General features: G+C 35.0%; 1 protein-coding gene across 1 annotated transcript in view; it reads right to left on the bottom strand.

Moving 5' to 3' along the window:
• The window catches only part of AIMP1 (aminoacyl tRNA synthetase complex interacting multifunctional protein 1), a 36,279-nt gene that overhangs the window by 11,210 nt on the left and 2,569 nt on the right, over positions 1 to 22,500 (bottom strand). Inside the window, exons 2-5 of the mRNA XM_007119935.4 lie at positions 12,089 to 12,222; positions 9,973 to 10,086; positions 7,240 to 7,407; positions 1,370 to 1,581 (exon numbers count right to left, since the gene is read on the bottom strand). Coding sequence (XP_007119997.1) covers positions 1,370 to 1,581; positions 7,240 to 7,407; positions 9,973 to 10,086; positions 12,089 to 12,222 — 628 coding nt within the window. The remainder of the gene's footprint in view (positions 1 to 1,369; positions 1,582 to 7,239; positions 7,408 to 9,972; positions 10,087 to 12,088; positions 12,223 to 22,500) is intronic.

Below are 22,500 nucleotides of genomic sequence, written 5' to 3'. Positions count from 1 at the left end.
ATACTACTAATATGTGAGACAGAGCATATTACCCCTTAGCTCAAAAATCCTCCAATGGCTTTCATCTCACTCAGAATAAAAGCCCACATTTTTACAATGATCTCTAATACCCTATATCATTTGGCATCTTTATCTCTGATTTCATCTCCCATGACATTTCCCCTTATTTAGTCTGCTACAGTGACACTGGCCTCCTGCTGTTCTTTGAACATCCCAGGAATACTTCTGATTCAGGGCTGCCTGAAAATGCTCTCCCACCAGACAGAATGACTTGCTTTCTTCATTTTCTTAGACCTTTACTTAAATATCACTTTCTTTGGTCTTCCATGGCCACTTTATATAAATGACAACATCTTCCTAGCCTCAATACTTCCTAGATTCTTTCCCTACTTTATTTTTCTCCTGATATTTATCACCATTTAACACACTATATATTATGATTTTCTGACTCCCTCATAGGGATATGAGCTTCACAAAGGCAGGGCTTTTTGTTTTTTTAAGCAAATCTATCTATCTACATATCTATCTTTCTATTTTAATTCACTTGCCTAGAATAGTTCCTGGCACAGTGTAGGTGCTCAATAAATATTAGCATCTAGAAATAGGAATGAATAAATGTAGGAATTTATGCAAGTTCACAAAGCCAATAAGCAACAAAGTTGGCAAAGGACTGAGAGGCAGAACTATCTTAATGTTGAAGTCTATGGTCTTTGCAATATCTCAAGCACTATGGGGCAGAGGAAATAGGTAAATGATGCAAATTACTACAGAAGATGTCTAGAAAGAGCAAATTAAAAACTATTACTGTCTTTGATTCGTTCCACAGTCATTGGAAATATAGATACATTTAAATATCTAAATAATAAAATATAAAACATCAAATTTTTAATGAATAAAAGAATACCATTAAAAATTGCACATTCAATCTTCATGATCCCCTCTCCCCTTTCCTCTTCAGGTATGAAAATATTTCTTGAGTTATAAAAAAATAAAACTTGCTTTCTTAATTTTAGATCGGTGCTTTCTGAGTTATATAATAATGATTTTAAAAATCAAGGAATAAAATTCCATGATGGAACAATGATGTTAAATACCAAACTAAAAAGATTTTTAAAAATTAAGAAAAAAATAACATATCATTTCTTCTTTCTATGTTCATGAATTTGATCTTAATTTACAGATCTTTTGCAAGCTTTTGGTAGTTTTATGCACTTTTTGGTGGAATTCATTACATTCAAACCAATCAACTGAATTAATCAACACTGGCTCATGTTGTGCAGTATGATACAAAATTACATGAAAAAACATTAAGAAAAAGGGAATGAAGGTGAAGTGTATATGTAGAAATAATTTTAGCTATACAGATTACCTGTTCAAGAGGAACATGATTCACCAGGCCACTGACAACTGTTCTTAAGGCTGTTTCTCCAATGTCTACCTCTTCTACATACAAAGAATCTGCATCAGGGTGTTTTCTGGCAGTGATGATACAACCAATTCGAAGATCCAGACGGGATACATCAACAGGCTTAGAGTCAGCACTTCCTCCTATTGGTTGTTGTTTTTTCTCCTTTTTCTCTCCTAAAAATATTTATAAATGGATAAACATCAAAAGTAAAAATACACTATGAAAATCTCTATAGCATTGATGCTGGTGAGCTTAAAAGAAAAAAAAATGAGTATTTATCTCCTATCTTCATTTAAATAACAAAGAAAAGAATTATTCATGTCACAATATTTGAACCCTTTTTAAGCTATTTCTCTGTTGAATTAACTGTCTATATCTCTAGTTAAAGACATAGAGTAGATGTTGGTAATCTATAGCTCAAGGGCAAATCCAGCCCACTGCCTGTCAAAAAGTTTTATTAGAACAAAATCATGTTCATTAATTTACATGTTGTCTATGCATACTTTGGTACTATGGCAGAGTGGAGTAGTTGTAACAGAGACTTTATGGCCAGCAAATAACCTTTTAAAGAGAAAATTTGCCTTTCCCTGAAACAGAAGTGTAGAAAATCCTTTAAGATTTACTGTGACTCTAGAGAGTCACATTTTATTCTGATTATGTTTATAAAATTCTACTTTTATTTATATGCTGATAATGTAACTCTTATTAGCATAAGATTACTTTAGCCATTGAGTCAAAATGCAACCTGTATAGAGTTCATATCCCTAAAGTTTACATTTAGCCTCTCTGGCAGAAAAAAAATGTAAAACAAAACAAAAACTTATTTACCTCCCAATCTGGAGAGATAAGTTATTATGGCTTGAAAACATTGTTTCTTAACTATTTCTTTGTTTTATCTTTGAACAAATATTTACTCAGATCTAAGGCACTGAAAAAAGTAAGATGAGTGGCCCATGCTAGACAAGCACTAAAAATCTTTTTAAGAAAGACAGATGGGGGCTTCCATGGTGGCGCAGTGGTTGAGAGTCTGCCTGCGATGCAGGGGACGCGGGTTCGTGCCCCGGTCTGGGAGGATCCCGCATGCTGCGGAGAGGCTGGGCCCGCGAGCCACGGTTGCTGGGCCTGCACGTCCGGAGCTTGTGCTCCGCAACGGGAGAGGCTGCAGCAGTGAAAGGCCCAGGTACCGCAAAAAAAAGAAAAAAAAAAAAAGATAGATGTCTACAGTGAGCATGTGATAAATATTACATACACAAAGAAATATAGAAGCACAGAGAAGAATAATTCTGCGTGGAGTAGGAATAGATGATTTTGTGTAAAAAACATTCACAATTTACACTAAGCTTATAAAAGAGGAGGTAGAGCTAGTTTAAAATAATGGACAATTTTTACTTTCATTAGCAAATTTTAAAAAAATACCATTTTCCATGTAACATATTAGCAAAGATTTTTTTAAAGAGTAAAAGCCCAAATGATATAGAAATATATATATAAAATTACTACAAAAATCTTAATAGTAGTTATCTTTGAGTGATAGACTATATATTTATTTAAAAATACTACATACACACTACTGTAACAGCACAATATAGCTATTTTCACATACATTTTTAAACTTTACTCTCTAGGCATTTGAAATACCTTTATCAGGAATCCACATTCCAGAGGTGATTGCAAATATCAAAATCTATACCAAGAACTTTGTTAGTCATCATAAGGGATTTTAGAAATGTTTCATTAACAAATGAGTGATGCTTATAAGTGGCAGTATAGAAAGACTGTATGGGTGCCACAACCCTTGTGTGAGCAGAATTTTGGAATCTGGCAATCTTAGCAGCCAAACACCAATGGAACAGCCTTCTAATCCAGCACCGTCCAATATAGTAGCTGCCAACCCCATAGAGCTATTTACATTTAAATTTAAAATAATTAAAAATTCAGTTCTTTAGTCATATCAGACACATTTCAAATGTTTAATAGCTGCATGTGGCTACTGTCTGTGTTGGATAATGCAGCTATACAGACAGGAAGTTCTATTGAACAGAGGCATTCTAGACCTAGATCTCCATTTGGTTTTCTGTGCTCCCTCCTCCTCCAAAGGAAGATTTTGTTGTCTCATTTGACTAGAAGGTTGACTGACCCTGCAGCCACAGTAACACATCCTCTTTGAGGATGGACTTCACCAAACTTATAAGAACAGGCTGCATGACTGTTCTGTGCCTACTTAATAAAATTCATAAAGTGAAAGAATTAGTCTGAACTGCTTTCTTTGTAACCATACCACCTAGTGGTGAAATTATGTAGGAGAGGATGTACAGTCTTTAACTTCTAACAGAGGCTACTGATGCTTACCAAAAGGAACTGAGAAGTGCTAAAATGGTTCAGGTTAGCTCACAGATCCCTGAGCCATTTCACATTTTCCAAAAAAATTTTAACTGAGTTTCAATACTATGAGAGGCATGTATAATGAATTATAAAAGCACATTTTTAGACATACCTGGGGAAATGAAGTCCAGACAGGAATAAAGGAAAGTTAAAGAAAAAAGGAGTCAGATTTATGATTAGAAAAATAGCTTTAGCAGCAATGGAAGGACAGACTAGAAAAAATGAGGCCTGAACATTAATTTAGATGAGATCATGAGAACCTGAACTACCTGGTAGCACCTAACAAAGGGGAGGAACAGAGCTGCGCTCCAGATATGTTGCGGTGGTAGGAATTACAGGCATACCTGATTTTATCGTGTTTCCCTTTACTGCACTTTGCAGATACTGCATTATTTACAAATTGAAGGTTTGTGGCAACTCTGCATCAAGCGTCTCTTGGCCCCATTCTTCCAACAGCATTTGCTCACTTTGTGTCTTTGTGTCACATTTTGGTAATCCTCACAGTATTGTAAACTTTTTCATTATTATTATATTTGTTATGGTGATCTGTGGCTGTGATCTTTGATGTCACTACTGTAATTGTTTGGGGGTACTACAAGCCATGTCCATATAAAATGCTGAACTTAATAAATGTTGTGTGTGTTCTGACTGTCCACCAACAAGCCAACCCGTCTCTCTCCCTCTCCTCGGGCCTCCCTATTTCCTGAGACACAATATTGAAATTAAGCCAATTAATTACCCTACAATGGCCTCTAAGTGTACAAGTGAAAGGAAGAGTCACACATTCTTCACGTTCAAAAGCTAGAAATGATTAAACTTAGTGAGGAAGGCATGTCAAAACCCAAGATAGGCCAAAAGCTGGATCTCTTCTGCCAAACAGCCAAGCTGTGAATGCAAAGAAGTTGAAAAAAACTAAAAGTGTTACTCCAGTGAAGACATGAATGATAAGAAAGCAAAACAGCCTTATTGTTAATATGGAGAAAGTTTTAGTGGCCTGGATAGAAGAGCACACCAGCCATAACATTCCCTTAAGCCAAAGCCTAACCCAGAGCAAAGCCCTCTCTCTTCAATTCTGTAAAGGCTGAGAGAGATGAGAAATCTGAAAAAAGAAAAGTTTAAAGCTAGCAGTGCTTGGTTCATGAGTTTTAAGGAAAGAAGTTATCTCCATAACATAAAAATTCAAGGTGAAGCAGCAAGTGCTGATGTAGAAGCTACAGCAAGTTATCCAGAAGATCTAGCTAAGATAATTAATGAAGTGGCTACACTAGACAACAAATTTTCAATGCAGATGAAACAGCCTTCTATTGGAGGAAGATGCCATCTAGGACTTTCATAGCAAGAGAGGAGAAGTCAATGCCTGGCTTCAAAGGACAAGCTGACTCCCTTGTTAGGGGCCAATGTAGCTGGTGACTTGAAGTTGAAGCCAATGCTCATTTACCATTCTGAAAATCCTAGGGCCTTTAAGAATGATGCTAAATCTATTCTGTCTGTGCTCTATAAATGGAACAACAAAGCCTGGATGACAGTATGTCTGTTTACAACATGGTTTACAAAATATTTTAAGCCCACTGTTGAGACTTTCAGCTCACAAGAATGATTCCTTTCAAAATGTTACTGCTCACTGACAATGCACCTAGTCACCCAAGAGCTCTCATAAAGATGTACAATGAGATTAAGGTTGTTTTCACACCTGTTAACACAACATCCATGCTATAGCCCATGGATCAAGAAGTTTGACTTTCAAGTCTTATTCTTTAAGAAATATATTTTTTAAAGCTATAGCTGCCATAAATAGTGATTCCTCTGATGGATTTAAGCAAACTAAATTGAAAACCTCTGGAAAGGATTCATCATTCTAGATGCCATTAAGAACATCTGTGATTCATGGAAAGAGGTCAAATATCAACAGTAACAGGAGTCTGGAAGAAGCTGATTCCAATCCTCATGTATAACTTGCGGGGTTCAAGATTGCAGTGGAGGAAGGAACTGCAGATGTGGTGGAAATAGCAAGAGAATTAGAATTAGAAGTGGAGCCTGAAGATGTGACTAAATTGCTGCAACCTCATGATAAAATTTTAATGGATAAGGAGTTGCTTCTAATAGATGAGCAAAGAAAGTGGTTTCTTGATATGGAATCAACTCCTGGTGAAGATGCTGTGAAGATTGTTGAGAGTAACAAAGGATTTAGAATATTACATAAACTTAAGTTGATAAAGCAATGGCAGGGTTTGAGAAGACTGACTCCAATTTGGAAAGAAATTCTACTGTGGGTAAAATGCTATGAAACAGCATGTGTGCTACAGAGAAACAGTTTGTGAGAGGAAGATTCAATCAGTACAGCAAATTTCATTGTTCTCTTATTTTAAGAAACTGCCACAGCCCCCCCACCCTTCAGTAATCATGAGCCTGATCAGTTAGCAGCCCTCAACATTGAGAAAAGACTCTCCCCAAGCAAAAAGATGATGACTTGCTGAAGGTTCAGTTGATGGTTAGCATGTTTTATCAATAAAGTATTTTTGTTTTTTGTTTTTTGCGGTACGCGGGCCTCTCACTGCTGTGGCCTCTCCCGTTGCAGAGCACAGGCTCCGGACACGCAGGCTCAGCGGCCATGGCTCACGGGCCCAGCCGCTCCGCGGCATGTGGGATCCTCCCGGACCAGGGCACGAACCCGTGTCCCCTGCATCGGCAGGAGGACTCTCAACCACTGCGCCACCAGGGAAGCCCCAATAAAGTATTTTTAATTAAGTTATATACAGTTTTTTTTAGACACACTGCTATTGAACATTTAACAGACTATAGTATAGTATAAATATAACTTTCATATGTACTAGGAAACCAAAAAATTCTTGTGACTTGCTTTCTTGTGATATTTGCTTTATTGCAAGGGCCTGGAACTGAACCTGCAATATCTCCGAGATATGCTTGTATAGGCTTTGGTAGCCAATTAAATATGAAATTGAGGGACAGGGACAAGTTAAGGTTGACTCTAAGATTTCTACTCTAGTTGCCTAAGTGGACTGTGATATACTTTCCACTTCAGATCTTAATGGGTTCCTAAAACTTTAACACCCCCATGCTAGTTCAGAAATTCTGCTTTGACTGGAATATCCCTTTCCTATCTTCAAAACTGGTTCTAAGCTAACTTTCTACCTGTGATTTCTCTAAACTATCCCCTATATATACACCTAAATTCAGTCATACCAAACTACACATGGGCCTCTATACTTAATCTCTACTTTGCTTTTAGTTATGCTGGTCCCTCTACCTCAAATGCCACACTCTTATCCTGTCATCCTTTAGAGCCCAGGTTCTATGTTCCATTATCCTATTGTTCCTAACTTTAGTTCATAAAAGTCTGAACTTTCTTCTTGACACCATTATTATTATCAAAAATGCTGACATCTGATAAACGAGTCAAGTGCCAAATAACTTCAACTGTTCAAAAATACCTTTCTTTTCAATTTTCTCTTTCATCTTTTCTTCTTCTCCTCCTCCTCCTTTTATCTGCTCTTTGGCACCAGAAGATATGGCTGTTATTGGTATAGACTGTATCACATTTTCAGAAACCGCAGAATCAGCTTGCAGTGGAATACCAGATGGGAATGGTATCTGTTTTACTGAGAGAGAAAATGAAAATAATGTCATTTATGTTAAACAACAAACAAATGGAAAACTGTGAATAACAAATATGAACTCTTTATTTTTTTAATTGAAATATAGTTGTACAATATTATATGTTACAGGTGTACAATATAGTGATTCACAATTTTTAAATGTTATACTCCATTTAGTTATTATAAAATATTGCCTATATTCCCCATGATGTACAATATATCCTTGTAGCTTATTTTATACACAATAGTTTGTACCTCTTAATCCCCAACTCCTATTTTGCCCCTCCCCCTTCCCCTCATCCTGAGTGGTAACCACTGGTTTGTTTTCTCAATCTGTGTCAGCTTCTTTTTTATTATATTCACTAGCTTGTTATAATTTTTAGATTCCTCCTATAAGTGATACAGTATTTGCCTTTTCCTGTCTGACTCATTTCACTCAGCATAATACCCTCTGAGTCCACACATGTTGCCGCAAATGGCAAAATTTCACGCTTTTTTATGGCTGAGCAGTACTCCACTGTGTTTGTATGTATATACTACATCTTCTTTATCCATTCATTTGTTGATGGACATTTAAGTTGCTTCCATATCTTGGCAATCGTAAACAATGCTGCTATGAACATTGGGGTGCATGTATCTTTTTGAATTAGTGTTTTTGGTTTTTTGGATCTATAACTAGGAGTAGAACTGCTGGGTCATATGGTAGAACATGAACTTTTCTTAAAAAGGAAATTCAGTGTGTATGATTATAAAGTCTCTACTATCTGAGACTATAGAAAGGCTGCCAAGAAATTAAGTTTATTTTCACCATAAAAGAATAAATGCATTATTCTCCTTCAATCACTAATGATTAAACTGAGAAAATTTTAGATAACAACAATGTAAGCTAATATGTAAGCTAATATTTATTATAAACTTACTATGTCCCAGACATTTTTCAAAATGCTTTATCTGAATTAACTCTTGTAATTCTCATAAATACCCTAAGCAGTAAGTTTTATTCATATCCACATTTATAGATGATCAACCCAAGCCATACAGAAGTTAAGAAACTGGCCCATCACACACATAGTGAGCAAGGGAAATAAGAATTTATACCCAGGTTGTCTGTCTCCAGAGATTACACCCCCTCATGGTTTGGCAAGACGGCATGTTTTTCACTCAGGTTTTCTATTAAATTGAACAATCAACTGAAAAGATGTTTTAGTAACAATCATTTTTACATCAGAAGTAATGGAGAGACAGCAGCATTATTTGCCCATAATTCTGTTTCAAAAAACATTTTAAAGAAGTAAAGAAAATTGCTCCAGCAATGTTAAAAACATACTCACTGCCTAGTGAACATGGAAGAATATAATCTTGTGAGGGATTTTGATGTGGCTTATATTCCAGCCAATATTCAATATTCAATATTCACTTTTCAGAGGTATTTTTAAAGTTCTTTGAAGGCTTCTTTTAGTAATATGAAGCTCCATCTACCCCTATTTTGTTTCACCAAGACAGAATTCAGTACTTTAATTCAAACTGTTTGTTTTAGTGTTTTATTAAGATCACAGTTTAAAAGTTTAATGTTTACAGGGCAATCTTCTAGAACTGAGGAAAATGAAAAGCAGTTTTACACTGCTAATATTTTAGCTGTTTCTTTAATTCTGCGCCTGTATTCCAAATCTCCTAATCTTGGAAAACATCAACTATTTTCCAGTGACAAATAATATTCTCTCCAGTTGATAGTTTTAAGCATGCATTATTGGTTTTTCCTCTTACTTTTACTTAGCTAGGGTAGAATGCATACTAGAGCATTCAGAATAACTTAGTGACAGAATAAAGGTCAAAAGGGAGTAGTAAAACAGGGTTTCACTACACCTGGGCCTCCTTAATTCACCCAGGAAGGATTTTCTACAATATAATCAAATGTTTTTCCATGTGGTACTTTGAAATTATAATAGAACTATTCTTACTATTAATGTCATTTTATAATAATGTGAATTTATCTAGAAACCTTTAAAATAATTCAATAAAAATTTTCATTTTTTTTTAACATAATTGTTGGAATGATAATTATGTGCTGGCTTGGGTAACTTAAAAATAGTATTTGATTTCAGGCAAATGACTATACATCTCTAAGCTTCAATGTGTAAAACAAGGATATTTGTATATATGTAATTTTAAGGATAAAATATATAACGTATATGAAGCACTTGGCACGTAGTGCCTGGCATAAAGCAAAACTTAGTAAATGTTAACTAAATATTATTATGGCTTATTTTCAACAACTACATAGTGACATAGTTGATGATGATCAAGGGAATAGTGATGATCAAGTTTAATAGGAATAGTGATGATCACAGTACAGAGATTAGAAGTACAGCTTTCTGAACTCCACCTCTGACACTTTTTGCATGATCTTAGGCAAGATCATTTATTTGCATTTTCTAAGTCTGTATTTTCTCTTCAATATAAGAGGATAAATGCATGAATGCGTGAGTAACCAAGCATAAAACCTAACTTAATAAACAATATAATAATTATTATGAATAAAAACACCCTATCATTTCTGTAATTAATCACCTCCATTTTGAATTTCTGCCTTAATTAGCTCTTGTTTCAATTCGTCAATTTCTTTCTTCAATTTAGCATTTTCAACTCGAAGTTTCTTCTCTTCTCTCAAAGTGGCCTGCAAAACTGGGATCAAGAACAACCAGTTAAGATATAGTTATGTTTTCTAAAAGGTTTCTTATGGATACTACTTAAAAAAAGCACAGCCAGTTTAAACAAAGCTAGTAACCAAATGTTTGGCCAGTTTCTTTACATCTGTTTAGTATTTATTAAACTAACATGATATTTAAAAGAGAGAAAAAGGGAGAAAAATCTGTGAAGTAATAACAACACAAAAGGTTTTGTTTATCAATCATTTTCCTAGCTTTTATAAAAATTCTTATGAACCTGGCTCAGAGTGTCAGTAACAGGTTAACTGTAAGAAAGAGAGACAAATATTAGACATATTAAACTTTAAAAAAAGTCTAAGATCTAATAATGATACCAAACAATAAAAATATATTCTCATTTCTTCCTTTTTAGTGATTACCTTGTAAAAGGAACTGAATAGTCTTTTACTCCTAATGTCTCAAAAGTTAAGCTGGTCAAATATTTAATGAAGGAAATAACTTCAAAGATTTGCTCAACATGTAATATGTGTGTTCGAGGTCAGCAATAAGGTATACAAAAATATAAAAGAAAAACAGTGATTCTCAGTGGGGTTGGTACTGCTCCCTAAGTGGGATTTTGAAAATCTGTGGGAGTATTTTTTGTTGTCACAAATAATGGGAGTCATTACTGGCATTTGTTAGGCAGGGGTCAGGGGCAATATGCTAAATATTCCAGTAAAATGAAGAACCATCTTACATTCTGCAGGATTTTGCAGTGACCCACTGTACATTTGTATAAGTGAAAATCCTGTTAATTATTTGAGCCTAGATCCTAATTATTTTTTATATATAAACATTCTTAAACATTTTCATTATACTCTGAATTTTCTAGGAATCAAGTACCATGTAAATCAAGAGTAGACTATACTTTGTTTTGTTCAAGAGCTTTACATAAAGAATCATTCATCATTCTGAGTAAATCAAAAACATGACTGAAAGCTGCTTTTGGTATCAGAGTTGTCTATACAAAGGCACACTACTGTATCAATCTGTATTATACCTGTTGCATTTTTGGTGATACCATGTATGTGAACCATGTAGCATGTGACCCTCTCATATGTCAGGCAGTATAGTCCTGCCTAAGTATTTACTTACTTAAATACACATTTTTATTATTACTACTCTTCACAAATTACTTCCTTTTTAATTCTCCTCTATATTACAAATATCTCTAATCTCTTCATCTTACTAATGAAAAGAAATATTATGAATTTTTAAAAATAAGAAAAATCCTTTTAAAATTTTAAGAAAAACAATAACAATGTGTATGAAACATTATAAAAATAATTAAAACAGTATTAAAAATTAAAAAAAATTGATAATGGGAAAAATTTTTAGAGAATGAACGTAGGATTCTATAAGCCATTCAGTTTTATATAGCAAAGAAAAGCATTTATTTCTATAAGTGATGGTAAAGATTCTGGAATTCTTATAACATTAACATTGGCTATTGAGAAATAAAATATACTTAAACAAACAAAACAGAAAACAACCTAAATTTTAAAAGCAGAAATTCAGATTTGATATTTTTTGTATGCATCATAGTAATTTCCATGTAAAACTTAAGCACTGGAAAAAATGTAAAAATAATTTCAGAAAATACCCTAGCAAAGAGTAATGTGAAAGTATACATTTTCTTCTATACAAGGTTAGAGGAGATATTTGAGTTCATATTTGACTCCACTCAATTTTATTCATTTTTAATCTCTAATTCTATACCAACTTATTTTAAGTATTTTCTTTTATCAGTCTTGAAATAATACGTTGTTTTCTCTAAATATCACATACTCACTATACACCAATTCTAACTTATCTTAACCCTATACTATTTCACTCATAATTGTAATATTAAAGGAATATAGAGCTCATCATCAAGTTTGAGAATATGTGGTAAACATATATATTTTTTTTGCTCTGTCAATATGTGAATTCATTTTAAGTTATCTCCCTAAAAAATTTAAATTTTCAAATTTCCTTACTTGCTTTCTCCTTAAGAAGAGCAACTTGCTGCTTAAGATATTCAATAATTTGATCTGCCTCGGCACCCTTCTGTTCCAGTCTCTTGAGAACAGCATCACTGGTTGCCATTTTTGCCAAGAAACGGCAGAAAATCCTAAGTGAAAAAACGAAAGTGATACATTATACTGTAGAATGAATAAATTTATTGTACAGGACACCATGAACAAGCAGTCTGAGATGAAAAACATTTTCTACTGTAACAATGTTAGAAAAATACTCTTCCTCTGAAGAGCAACAAACCAAACAAGAGGCAGAAATGTTAACAGATTAATTCCTCATTCTCTTTGGAAAAGAAAATCAATTTTTTCCTAAAATCGTAAAAACATGCTATTTAATCATATTTTAGGTTGGAAAGTTTTAAAGAAAGCTTTAAAATACTACAGAATACTACGACATAAGATAGGAACACTAAGGGACAGACTAACAACAACCGTAACTAAGGGATAACTGAGTACCACACCTGAGTTCCAAAGTAGAGACAGTTGCTGAATTCCTTCTTTGTATGTTTCTTTCATATATTGGATATTTCTACTATTTATTATGTACAAACTTACATGTAAGGAAGAACATGTAAACTAGAAAAGACAAATATTCAAAGAAAAAGATCGACAAATAGGAAAACACCAATATTAAACACATACCTACTCAGAAGTAATATCAGTATATATATACTGTATCCTTTGTAAAAAAAAATTGAATTAGAATTTTAACTTTATAATAATGCATAGAAATTAGAAAACATGATATCAATATGCACAAAAATGCATATATAAGCAAAATTCTGAGATTAATTCATCATGTTAAAGTTCTAACTGCCAAATGTTAAGACAAATAGTCACACTCAGAAAAGACACGGTTAATCATTAACAATACTATGAACTGCTCTTTGTCCCTAATTGAACATCAATTTATAATCCAAAGTATGCCACAAGCATTGCTGAAATAATTCTAATTTTAAATAAATGATGCACACTCAATAAATGGTGAAATTTTTTGATAAAAAAATTGGCTAGTAGTGGACAAGACTGCTTTAAAATTTCAAATTATTAGGCAACAACCATCCCATATAAAGAACATTCTAAGATATTTACTTTTTTTATAAAAAGAAAACCCCCAAAAAACTTTATGGTAAAGTTGACAATTTATGATATGGAAGCAATTTTAAAAACCCTATAAAAATAAAGTTGCTAGTAATGAAGAAAATATAAATGCGGGGGTGGTTAACCTGGAAAAATCACAGTAAACTCCTCAATGGACTATTATTTAAGTTTAGAAAATGCAGAGGAAAAAAGTTACAAAAATGAAAATGAATATATAACCTTTTAAGTTCTGCCAATTTTTACCAAAAGTGAATACAGAATACCCTGTTGTTCCTCAAATGTCTGCAAAGCCAGAATCTTAGAGAAAACAATGTTAGTAACAGAGAAATGTTAGTGGAAAACACATCCACATATGTAAGCCATGAAGTCATAAAACAGAAAATAGAGAAGGATCCTACGCAACCATTTTTAGTTTTTTAAGGAACCTCCATATTTTTCTCCATAGTGGCTCTATCAATTAACATTCCCACAACACTGCAAGTGGGTTCCCTTTTCTCCACACCCTCTCCAGCATTTATTGTTTGTAGATTTTCTGATGATGCCCACTCTAACTGGTGTGAGGTGATACCTCATTGTAGTTTTGATATGCATTTCTCTAATAATTAGTGATGTTGAGCAGATTTTCATGTGCTTCTTGGCCATCTGTATGTCTCCTTTGGAGAAATGCCTATTTAGGTCTTCTGCCCAGTTTTGGATTGGGTTGATTGTTTTTTTAATATTGAGCTGCATGAGCTGTTTATATATTTTGGAGATTAATCCTTTGTCCATTGATTCGTTTGCAAATATTTTCTCCCATTCTGTGGGTTGTCGTTTCGTCTTTCTTATGGTTTCCTCTGCCGTGCAAAAGCTTTTAAGTTTCATAGGTCCCATTTGTTTATTTTTGTTTTTATTTCCATTACTCTAGGAGGTGGATCAAAAAAGATCTTGCTGTGATTTATGTCAAAGAGTGTTCTTCCTATGTTTCCCTCTAAGAGTTTTATAGTGCCTGATCTTACATTTAGGTCTGGAATCCATTTTGAGTTTATTTTTGTGTATGTTTTCCCAGCACCACTTATTGAACAGACTGTCTCTTCTCCATTGTATACCCTTGCCTCCTTTGTCATAGATTAGTTGACCATAGGTGCGTGGGTTTATCTCTGGGCTTTCTATCTTGTTCCATTATCTATGTTTCTGTCTTTGTGCCAGTACCATACTGTCTTGATTACTGTAGCTTTGTAGTATAGTCTGAAGTCTGGGAGTCTGATTCCTCCAGCTCCATTTTTTTCCCTCAAGACTGCTTTGGCTACTCGGGGTCCTTTGTGTCTCCATACAAATTTTAGGATTTTTTGTTCTACTTCTGTAAAAAATGCCATTGGTCATTTGACAGGGATTGCATTGAATCTGTAGATTGCTGTGGGTAGTATACTCATTTTCACAATATTGATGTTTCCAATCAAAGAACATGGTATATCTCTCCATCTGTTGGTATTATCTTTAATTTCTTTCATCAGTGTCTTTAGTTTTCTGCATACAGGTCTTTTGCCTCCCTAGGTAGGTTTATTCCTAGGTATTTTATTCTTTTTGTTGCAATGTAGTTTTCTGGTGGCATCTTTAGGATTCTCTATGTATAGTATCATGTCATCTGCAAACAGTGAGTTTTACTTCTTTTCCAGTTTGTATTCCTTTTATTTCTTTTTCTTCTCTGATTGCTGTGGCTAGGACTTCCAAGACTATGTTGAATAATAGTGGTGAGAGTGGACATGCTTGTCTTGTTCCTGATCTTAGAGGAAATGCTTTCAGTTTTTCATCATTGAAAATGATGTTTGCTGTGGGTTTGTCATATATGGCTTTTATTATGTTAAGGTAGGTTCCCTCTATGCCCACTTTCTGGAGAGTTTTTATCATAAATCGGTGTTGAATTTTGTTAAAAGCTTTTTCTGCACCTATTGAGATGATCATATGGTTTTTATTCTTCAATTTGTTAATATGGTGTATCACATTGATTGATTTACATATTATGAAAAATCCTTGCACCCCTGGGATAAATCCCACTAGATCATGGTGTACGATCCTTTTAATGTGTTGTTGGATTCTGTTTGTTAGTATTTTGTTGAGGATTTTTGCATCTATATTCATCAGTGATATTGGTCTGTAATTTTTGTTTGTGTAGTATCTGTGTCTGGTTTTGGTATCAGGGTGATGGTGGCCTCATAGAATGAGTTTGGGAATGTTCCTTCCTCTGCAATGTTTTGGAAGAGTTTGAGAAGGATGGGTGTTAGCTCTTCTCTAGATCTTTGATAGAATTCACCTGTCAAGCCATCTGGTCCTGGACTTTTGTTTGTTGGAAGATTTTTAATCACAGTTTCAATTTCAGTGCTTGTGATTGGTCTGTTTTTGTTTTCTATTTCTTCCTGGTTCAGTCTCGGAAGGTTGTGCTTTTCTAAGAATTTGTCCATTTCTTCCAGGTTGTCCATTTTATTGGCATAGAGTTGCTTGTAGTAGTCTATTAGGATGCTTTGTATTTCTGCGGTGTCATAACTTCTTTTTCATTTCTCATTTTATTGATTTGAGTCCTCTCCTTTTTCTTGATGAGTCTGGCTAATGGTTTATCAATTTTATCTTCTCAAAGAAGCAGCTTTCAGTTTTACTGATCTTTGCTATTGTTTTCCTTGTTTCTATTGCATTTATTTCTGCTCTGATCTTTATGATTTTTCTCCTTCTGCTAACCTTGGGTTTTGTTTGCTCTTCATTCTCTAGTTCCTTTAGGAGTAAGGTTAGATTGTTTGAGATATTTCTTGTTTCTTGAGGTAGGCTTGTATAGCTATAAACTTCACTCTTAGAACTGCTTTTGCTGCATCCCATAGGTTTTGAATCGTCATGTGTTATTTGTCTCTAGGTATTTTTTTATTTCTTCAGTGATCTCTTGGTTATTTAGTAATGTATTGTTTAGCCTCCATGTGTTTGTGTTTTTTTACGTTGTTTTCCCTGTAATTCATTTCTAATCTCATAGCGTTGTGTTCAGAAAAGATTCTTGATATGATTTCAATTTTCTTAAATTTACTGTGGCTTGATTTGTGACCCAGGATGTGATCTATCCTGGAGAATGTTCCATGCGCACTTGAGAAGAAAGTGTAATCTGCTGTTTTTGGATGCAATATCCTATAAATATCAATCAAATCTATCTGGTCTATTGTGTCATTTAAGGTTTCTGTTTCCTTACTTATTTTCATTTTGGATGATGTGTCCATTGGTTTAGTGATGTGTTAAAGTCCCCCACTATTACTGTGTTACTGTCGATTTCTTCTTTTATAGCTGTTAGCAGTTGCCTTATGTATTGAGCTCCTCCTATGTTGGGTGCTTATATATTTATAATTGTTATATGTTCTTCTTGGATTGATCCCTTGATCATTATGTAGTATCCTTCCTTGTCTCTTGGTCTTTTTCTTGTTTCCCGCTGAGATAAGTTTCTTTAGCATTTGTTGTAAAGCTGGTTTGGTGGTGCTGAATTCTCTTAGCTTTTGCTTGTCTGAAAAGCTTTTGACTTCACTATCGAATGTGAATGGGATCTTTGCCGGGTAGAGTAATCTTGGTTGTAGGTTTTTCTCTTTCATCACTTTAAGTACATCCTGCCGGTCCCTTCTTCCCTGCAGAGTTTCTGCTGAAAAATGAGCTGATAACCTTACAGGGATTCCTTTGCATGTTATTTTTTGTTTTTCCCTTGCTTTTAATATTTTTTTCTTTGAATTTAATTTTTGTTAGTTTGATTAATATGTGTCTTTGTGTGTTTTTCCTACGGTTTATCCTGTATGGGACTCTCTGTGCTTCCTGGACTTGGGTGACTATTTCCTTTCCCATGTAGGGAAGTTTTCAACTATAATCTCTTCAAATATTAGACCCTTTCTTTTTCTCTTCTTCTTCTGGGACCCCTATAATTCAAATGTGGTGTGTTTAGTGTTGTCCCAGAGGTCTCTGAGATTGTCTTCAATTCTTTTCATTCTTTTTTCTTTATTCTGCTCCTCAGCAGTTATTTCCACCATTTTGTCTTCCAGCTCACTTATTCGTTATTCTGTCTCAGTTATTCTGATATTGATTCCTTCTAGTGTATTTTTCATTTCAGTTATTGTGTTCTTTCTCTCTGTTTGTTTGCTCTTTAGTTGTTCTAGATCTTTGCTAAACATTTCTTGTGTTTTCTCAATCCGCACCTCCATTCTATTTGCAAGATTCTGGATCTTCTTTACTATTATTACTCTGAATTCTTTTCCAGGTAGATTTCCTGTTTCCTCTTCATTTATTTGGTCTTCTGTAGGTTTTTACCTTGCTCCTTCACCTACGACATATTTTTTGTCATCTCGTCTTTTTTGTTGTTGTTTAATAAGTGGGATTATGTTCCTGTCTTACTGGTTGTTTGGCCCGAGACTTTTAATAGTGGGGTTTTTAGGCTATTGGGGAGAGCTGGGTCTTGGTGCTGAGATGAGGAATTCTGTGAGACCTCATTCTGACAAATATTCCCTGGGGTCTGAGGTTCTGTGTTAGTCCAGTGGTTCGGACTCGGAGCTCCCACCTCAGGAGCTTAAGTCCAGCCCTAGGCTCATGAACCAAGATCCTATAAGCCGCCTGGGATGGCAGAAAAAAACAAACAAAAAACACAACAATAACAAAGTAAAAAATAAAATTAGACTAGGAAACTAACAGATACATTAGGAAGAATATAAAAATGTAGATGAATCAAGAACTGGAAGCTATATCAGTATCACAATAGTAAAAAAAGAGGAGGGAAAAGAACAAAAAGAAATACAGGGGGCAAAGGCCTTGGCTGTGAATGGTGGGGCCTATGCAAGGGTGAGGTTTGGGTGGTAGGCAGGGCCAATTCTCAGGACCCACAGGGCTGGAAAAGGCTCTGGGGGCTGTGGGGGTGGGGTTTACGCTCAAGGAACAGAAGGTGCCCAGGCGTGCGCCACCACCCCTGGTCTCAAGAGGGCAGGGGACCTCACCTCGGAGCCCAGCAGGCTTCCGGGGCTCGAGTGAGCGGGGACAGTGCCCTCCTCTCCTGTTCCTCCAGTCTGGGAGGGCCCCTCCCATCTGCCTCTCCTGTTCTCCCTTCGGCCTCTTTCCTATGCCCCCAAAGACCCACATGACCTGGAGGGGGCTTTGGAGGGCAGGGGATTGCCCTGGGAGCTCAGTAGGCTCCCCAGCCTCGAGTGGGCAGGGCAATTGCCCTCTGCTCCTCTCCCACTTGTCCTGGATGGCCCCTCCCGCCTGCCTCTCCTGATCTCCCTAGCCTCCCTCCTATGCCCCCAAGGACCCACACAACCTGGATGGGGGTTTGGAGGGCAGGGGATTGGCCTGGGAGCTCAGCAGGCTCCCCATGCCCGAGTGGATGGGGCAATTGCCCTCCACTCCTCCCGGAGGGCCCCTCCCACCTGCCTCTCCTGATCTCTCCAGCCTCAGGGGCACTGATTCTGTCTGGCCTCCAGTTCTCCACCCCTCTCAGTCCCCCTACATCCTATCAGTTCACTTTGGGGTTCCTCCCATCTTCTTGGGCATCAGAGTTCCCCACCAGCGGCTGGCAGGCACCCTAGTTGTGGGGAGATGCTAACTCCATGTCTTCCCACACAGCCATCTTGACTCTGCCTCTGGATTAATTTCTAATCAGGTCTACATGTTGACAAAACTTTTCTCAATATTAAGAACTATTTATTGATATTAGAAGCTCTGGAAACAGGTTTTCTAGTACTTGTTGATTAACTGTCATTTAAACTTTTCAAAAATACAAGTAGGATGCATAAGTTTATGTCAATGTTTTCTAGTAGTATGCAGATAATGATTGCTACCACAGGTAGGAGAGCATAGTTTTTTTAAAAAAAGCATTTATAGCCAACAAATCTTGGTTGAATCACATACTACCAGCTGTGTGACAAACTTGGTAAAGGTACTTAACTTCTCGATGCTTCATTTTCTTAATTTATAAAATGAGTATACTTTCACCTGATTTCTCCTACTTCCTTAGCATCTCCTTTTTCTTATCCCTTTAATGCTGATGTTCTCAAGGGTTTGATCCTGAACTCTAGTCTCTTCTAGTGATTATAAATGGTCACCAAACAGATCAGTATTTGAAACAACTGAATGTGAATGCCTTTAAGCAAGGCAAAACAGACTTCACCCACTATTCCCTGTTTGCCATTTATGTTACCTGCCAGGTCCATATAAATAACACATTCATGACCCAAATTTTACTTATGGTCTCTGATTTTGAGCATGTGCCAGATTTATAGTAGGAAGCAAGATTAAACATGTTCCTTGTACTCACTACACTTTAGACAAATGGGAGACACACAGAAAACTGGAGAAAAATTTTTAAAAGAGGTTATGTTTAGGGTAACACTGTTAGCTTAACAACATCATTGCTTAAAGCTCAGACAAATGTTTTGCCATTCAACCCAGCGCTCATTTCACTACTCTGTGCCAACTGCTCCAGTGATATTCAATTTTACATTGAGTACCTGCTGGATTTCAAAACTTCAGAAGTTTCCTTAGTCTCCTCCGAACTTTTAATATGCTAATACGTAAAGGGTTTCTCACAGATGATAAAGTTAATAATAATAGGTAACATTTGAAGAGCATTTATTGTGGGCTGGCTAAATGCTTTACACAGATCATCTACAAATACAGCAATTATCGCCATTATACAGAGACGAAAACTTGACTTAAAATTAATTTGCCAATTAATGTGGCTAGTTAGTAAATGAGGATTGAAACTTAGGTCTGTCTGATTCTGGAGTTATTTCTTTTAATGCCCAAGCTATAATTTCTGTAATAGGATATACTTATGAAGTATACATACATTTCCCAAAGTATTTAGCCATGGAATACTAAGCAAGGAACACCTAATTAACATTTATTTGAACTAGTATTTTCTAAAACAGTTTGGGAATGCTGGCTTAGTCTGCACCAAAATTAAAAAAAAAATGTTTATGGATTAAAATAGATATAATACTTAATTGCATGCACAGTAATTACAAATCTAAAACATTGACAGAGAGGAAAACAGTACACTGAGTATGTTAACTGCATATGGATAGTAAGAGTCAAGACTTTTTCTTTTTCCTACACTAAATTTAAAAAAATAAACATTCTTTATGATAAAAAGCTTTTGAAAAGTATTATCTAAATTATTCTGCCCTTTCACATTAATTCTGTTCTTCTCAACATAATCACCATAATTCATCAAACCTAAAAAGCTACTGTAAGATGCCACTAATCATAAAATCAGGTGAAGCTGGTTTTAGCAAATACATGAATTTAGACTACATCTGAATCATTAAAACACACACATAAAACATTACTTCAGAGATTCCTATCATTTCTAAATGACTTCCCTTTACCTCTGCAATCTCTACAGTAGTCTTCCCCACTGATTTTGAAATTGCCAGTACTTTTAAAAAATTAACAAATCCCCTACCCTGGGCTCTCAATGTTAGGAACCAAACATAAACTATTGCTTTGAAATGGAAGTTTTAAGTGCAGACTTTCATTTTTACTTTATAGTATAGAGAACTCTACAAAAATTTGGAAGTGATTCTCTATTTCTCAAAATATCTGATTTCACTGTTTCAGAATTGCAATTAGGTAAAAATTTAAATTCTCCTTAGACACTCTAAGCATCGTATTTCATCATATATAAGATACCATCAACTGTAAAATGACTCCAATCATAAGATGCTGCATTATTTTGGGTACCATTAAGGAAAAAAACCATGGCTGATTTAACTGACCTAATGCTCTCTTACACTTAGTCACATCCTGTATTATGTATTGAAATACCTATTTTGAATTTAGCCCTATTTTTATCTTATATCACTCTTGTGTTTCCATGAATTTCTTTTTTGAAAATTGAAGTATAGTTAATTTACAACGTTATGTTAGTTTCAAGTATATAGCAAAGTGATTGTTTTATATATATATATATTTCCTTTTTCAGAGTCTTTACAGTACAGGTTATTACAAGACACTGAGTATATTTCCCTGCGCTATATAGTAGGTCCTTATTTACATATTTTATATGTAGTAGTGTATATGTTAATCCCAAACTCCTAATTTTTTTCTTCCATTTATTTCTGCAAACGCAGTAACTTTTTATTTAAGTGCTAAATGATCTTTCAAAGGATACTTAACAGATTAAACTCTACAACTATGTACCAACAGTACACACAACTCAACTGAACTAATGACATTATCAGTTATAACCAAGTTTGCGTAAGTTGGGCAGTGACAACGATGTCACAGCTGCTAGTCTATAATGAGTTTAAAACATTGAATATCCCACTATTTCAGAGCTATAAATATGAGAAAAATATGCCTCTCAGAAATAGTGAACTACAGTAATTTTAATCACTTTTTTCTCTCTTCTACCATCATCCCTATTCTTACCTTCCAAACTTCTTTCCTCCATTTGTTTTGTAATCTAATTGCCAAGTTACCCCACTCTAAGAACACCTTTATTACAGTTCTACACAATGCAGCTCTAGATTAAAACTCCTGCTAGGATTTAAAACGTGTCAAAAGTCATAATTTTTAAACAGGTAAATGAAAAAATTAAATATTTTGAGAACAATACATTCCAGAGACACTCAAAATATATAGCAGTGGCAACCAGCAATAATTCCAGGGGTCTTTTAGTAAACTTTGTCAAAACATAGAAAGATCTAAAACTATGCTTTTTGTGAAAGTTCATTTTATTCTTTTTGTTTTTCTTCTAAGCATGTGATCAGGGAATGAATTCAAATGCCAGCTCTGCCACTCATTAGCTGTGTGACTTTTTTTTTATTATTGAAGTATAGTTAATTTACAATGTTGTGTTAGTTTCAGGTGTGCAGCAAAGTAATTCAGATACACATACATTCTTTTCTAGATTCTTTTCCCATATAGGTTGTTACAAAATATTGAATATAGTTCCCCATGCTATACAGTAGGTCCTTGTTATTTATCTGTTTTATACATAGTAGTGTGTATAAGCTACTCCCAAATTCCTAATTTACCCCCCCACACACACTTTTCCCCTTTGGTAACCATAAGTTTGTTTTCTATGTCTGTGAGTCTGTTTCTGTTTTGTAAATAAGTTCATTTTTAGATTCCACATATAAGTGATATCATATGATACTTGTCTTTCTCTATCTGACTTCATTTCATATGATAATCTCTAGGTCCATCCATGTTGCTGCAAATGGCATTATTTTATTCTTTTTATGGCTGAGTAATATTCCATTGTGTGTGTGTGTGTGTGTGTGTGTGTGTGT

The sequence above is a fragment of the Physeter macrocephalus genome, chromosome 7 (genome assembly GCF_002837175.3).
Source record: "Physeter macrocephalus isolate SW-GA chromosome 7, ASM283717v5, whole genome shotgun sequence".
NCBI lineage: Eukaryota > Metazoa > Chordata > Mammalia > Artiodactyla > Physeteridae > Physeter > Physeter macrocephalus.
This window is presented reverse-complemented; position numbering and strand designations above follow the sequence as displayed.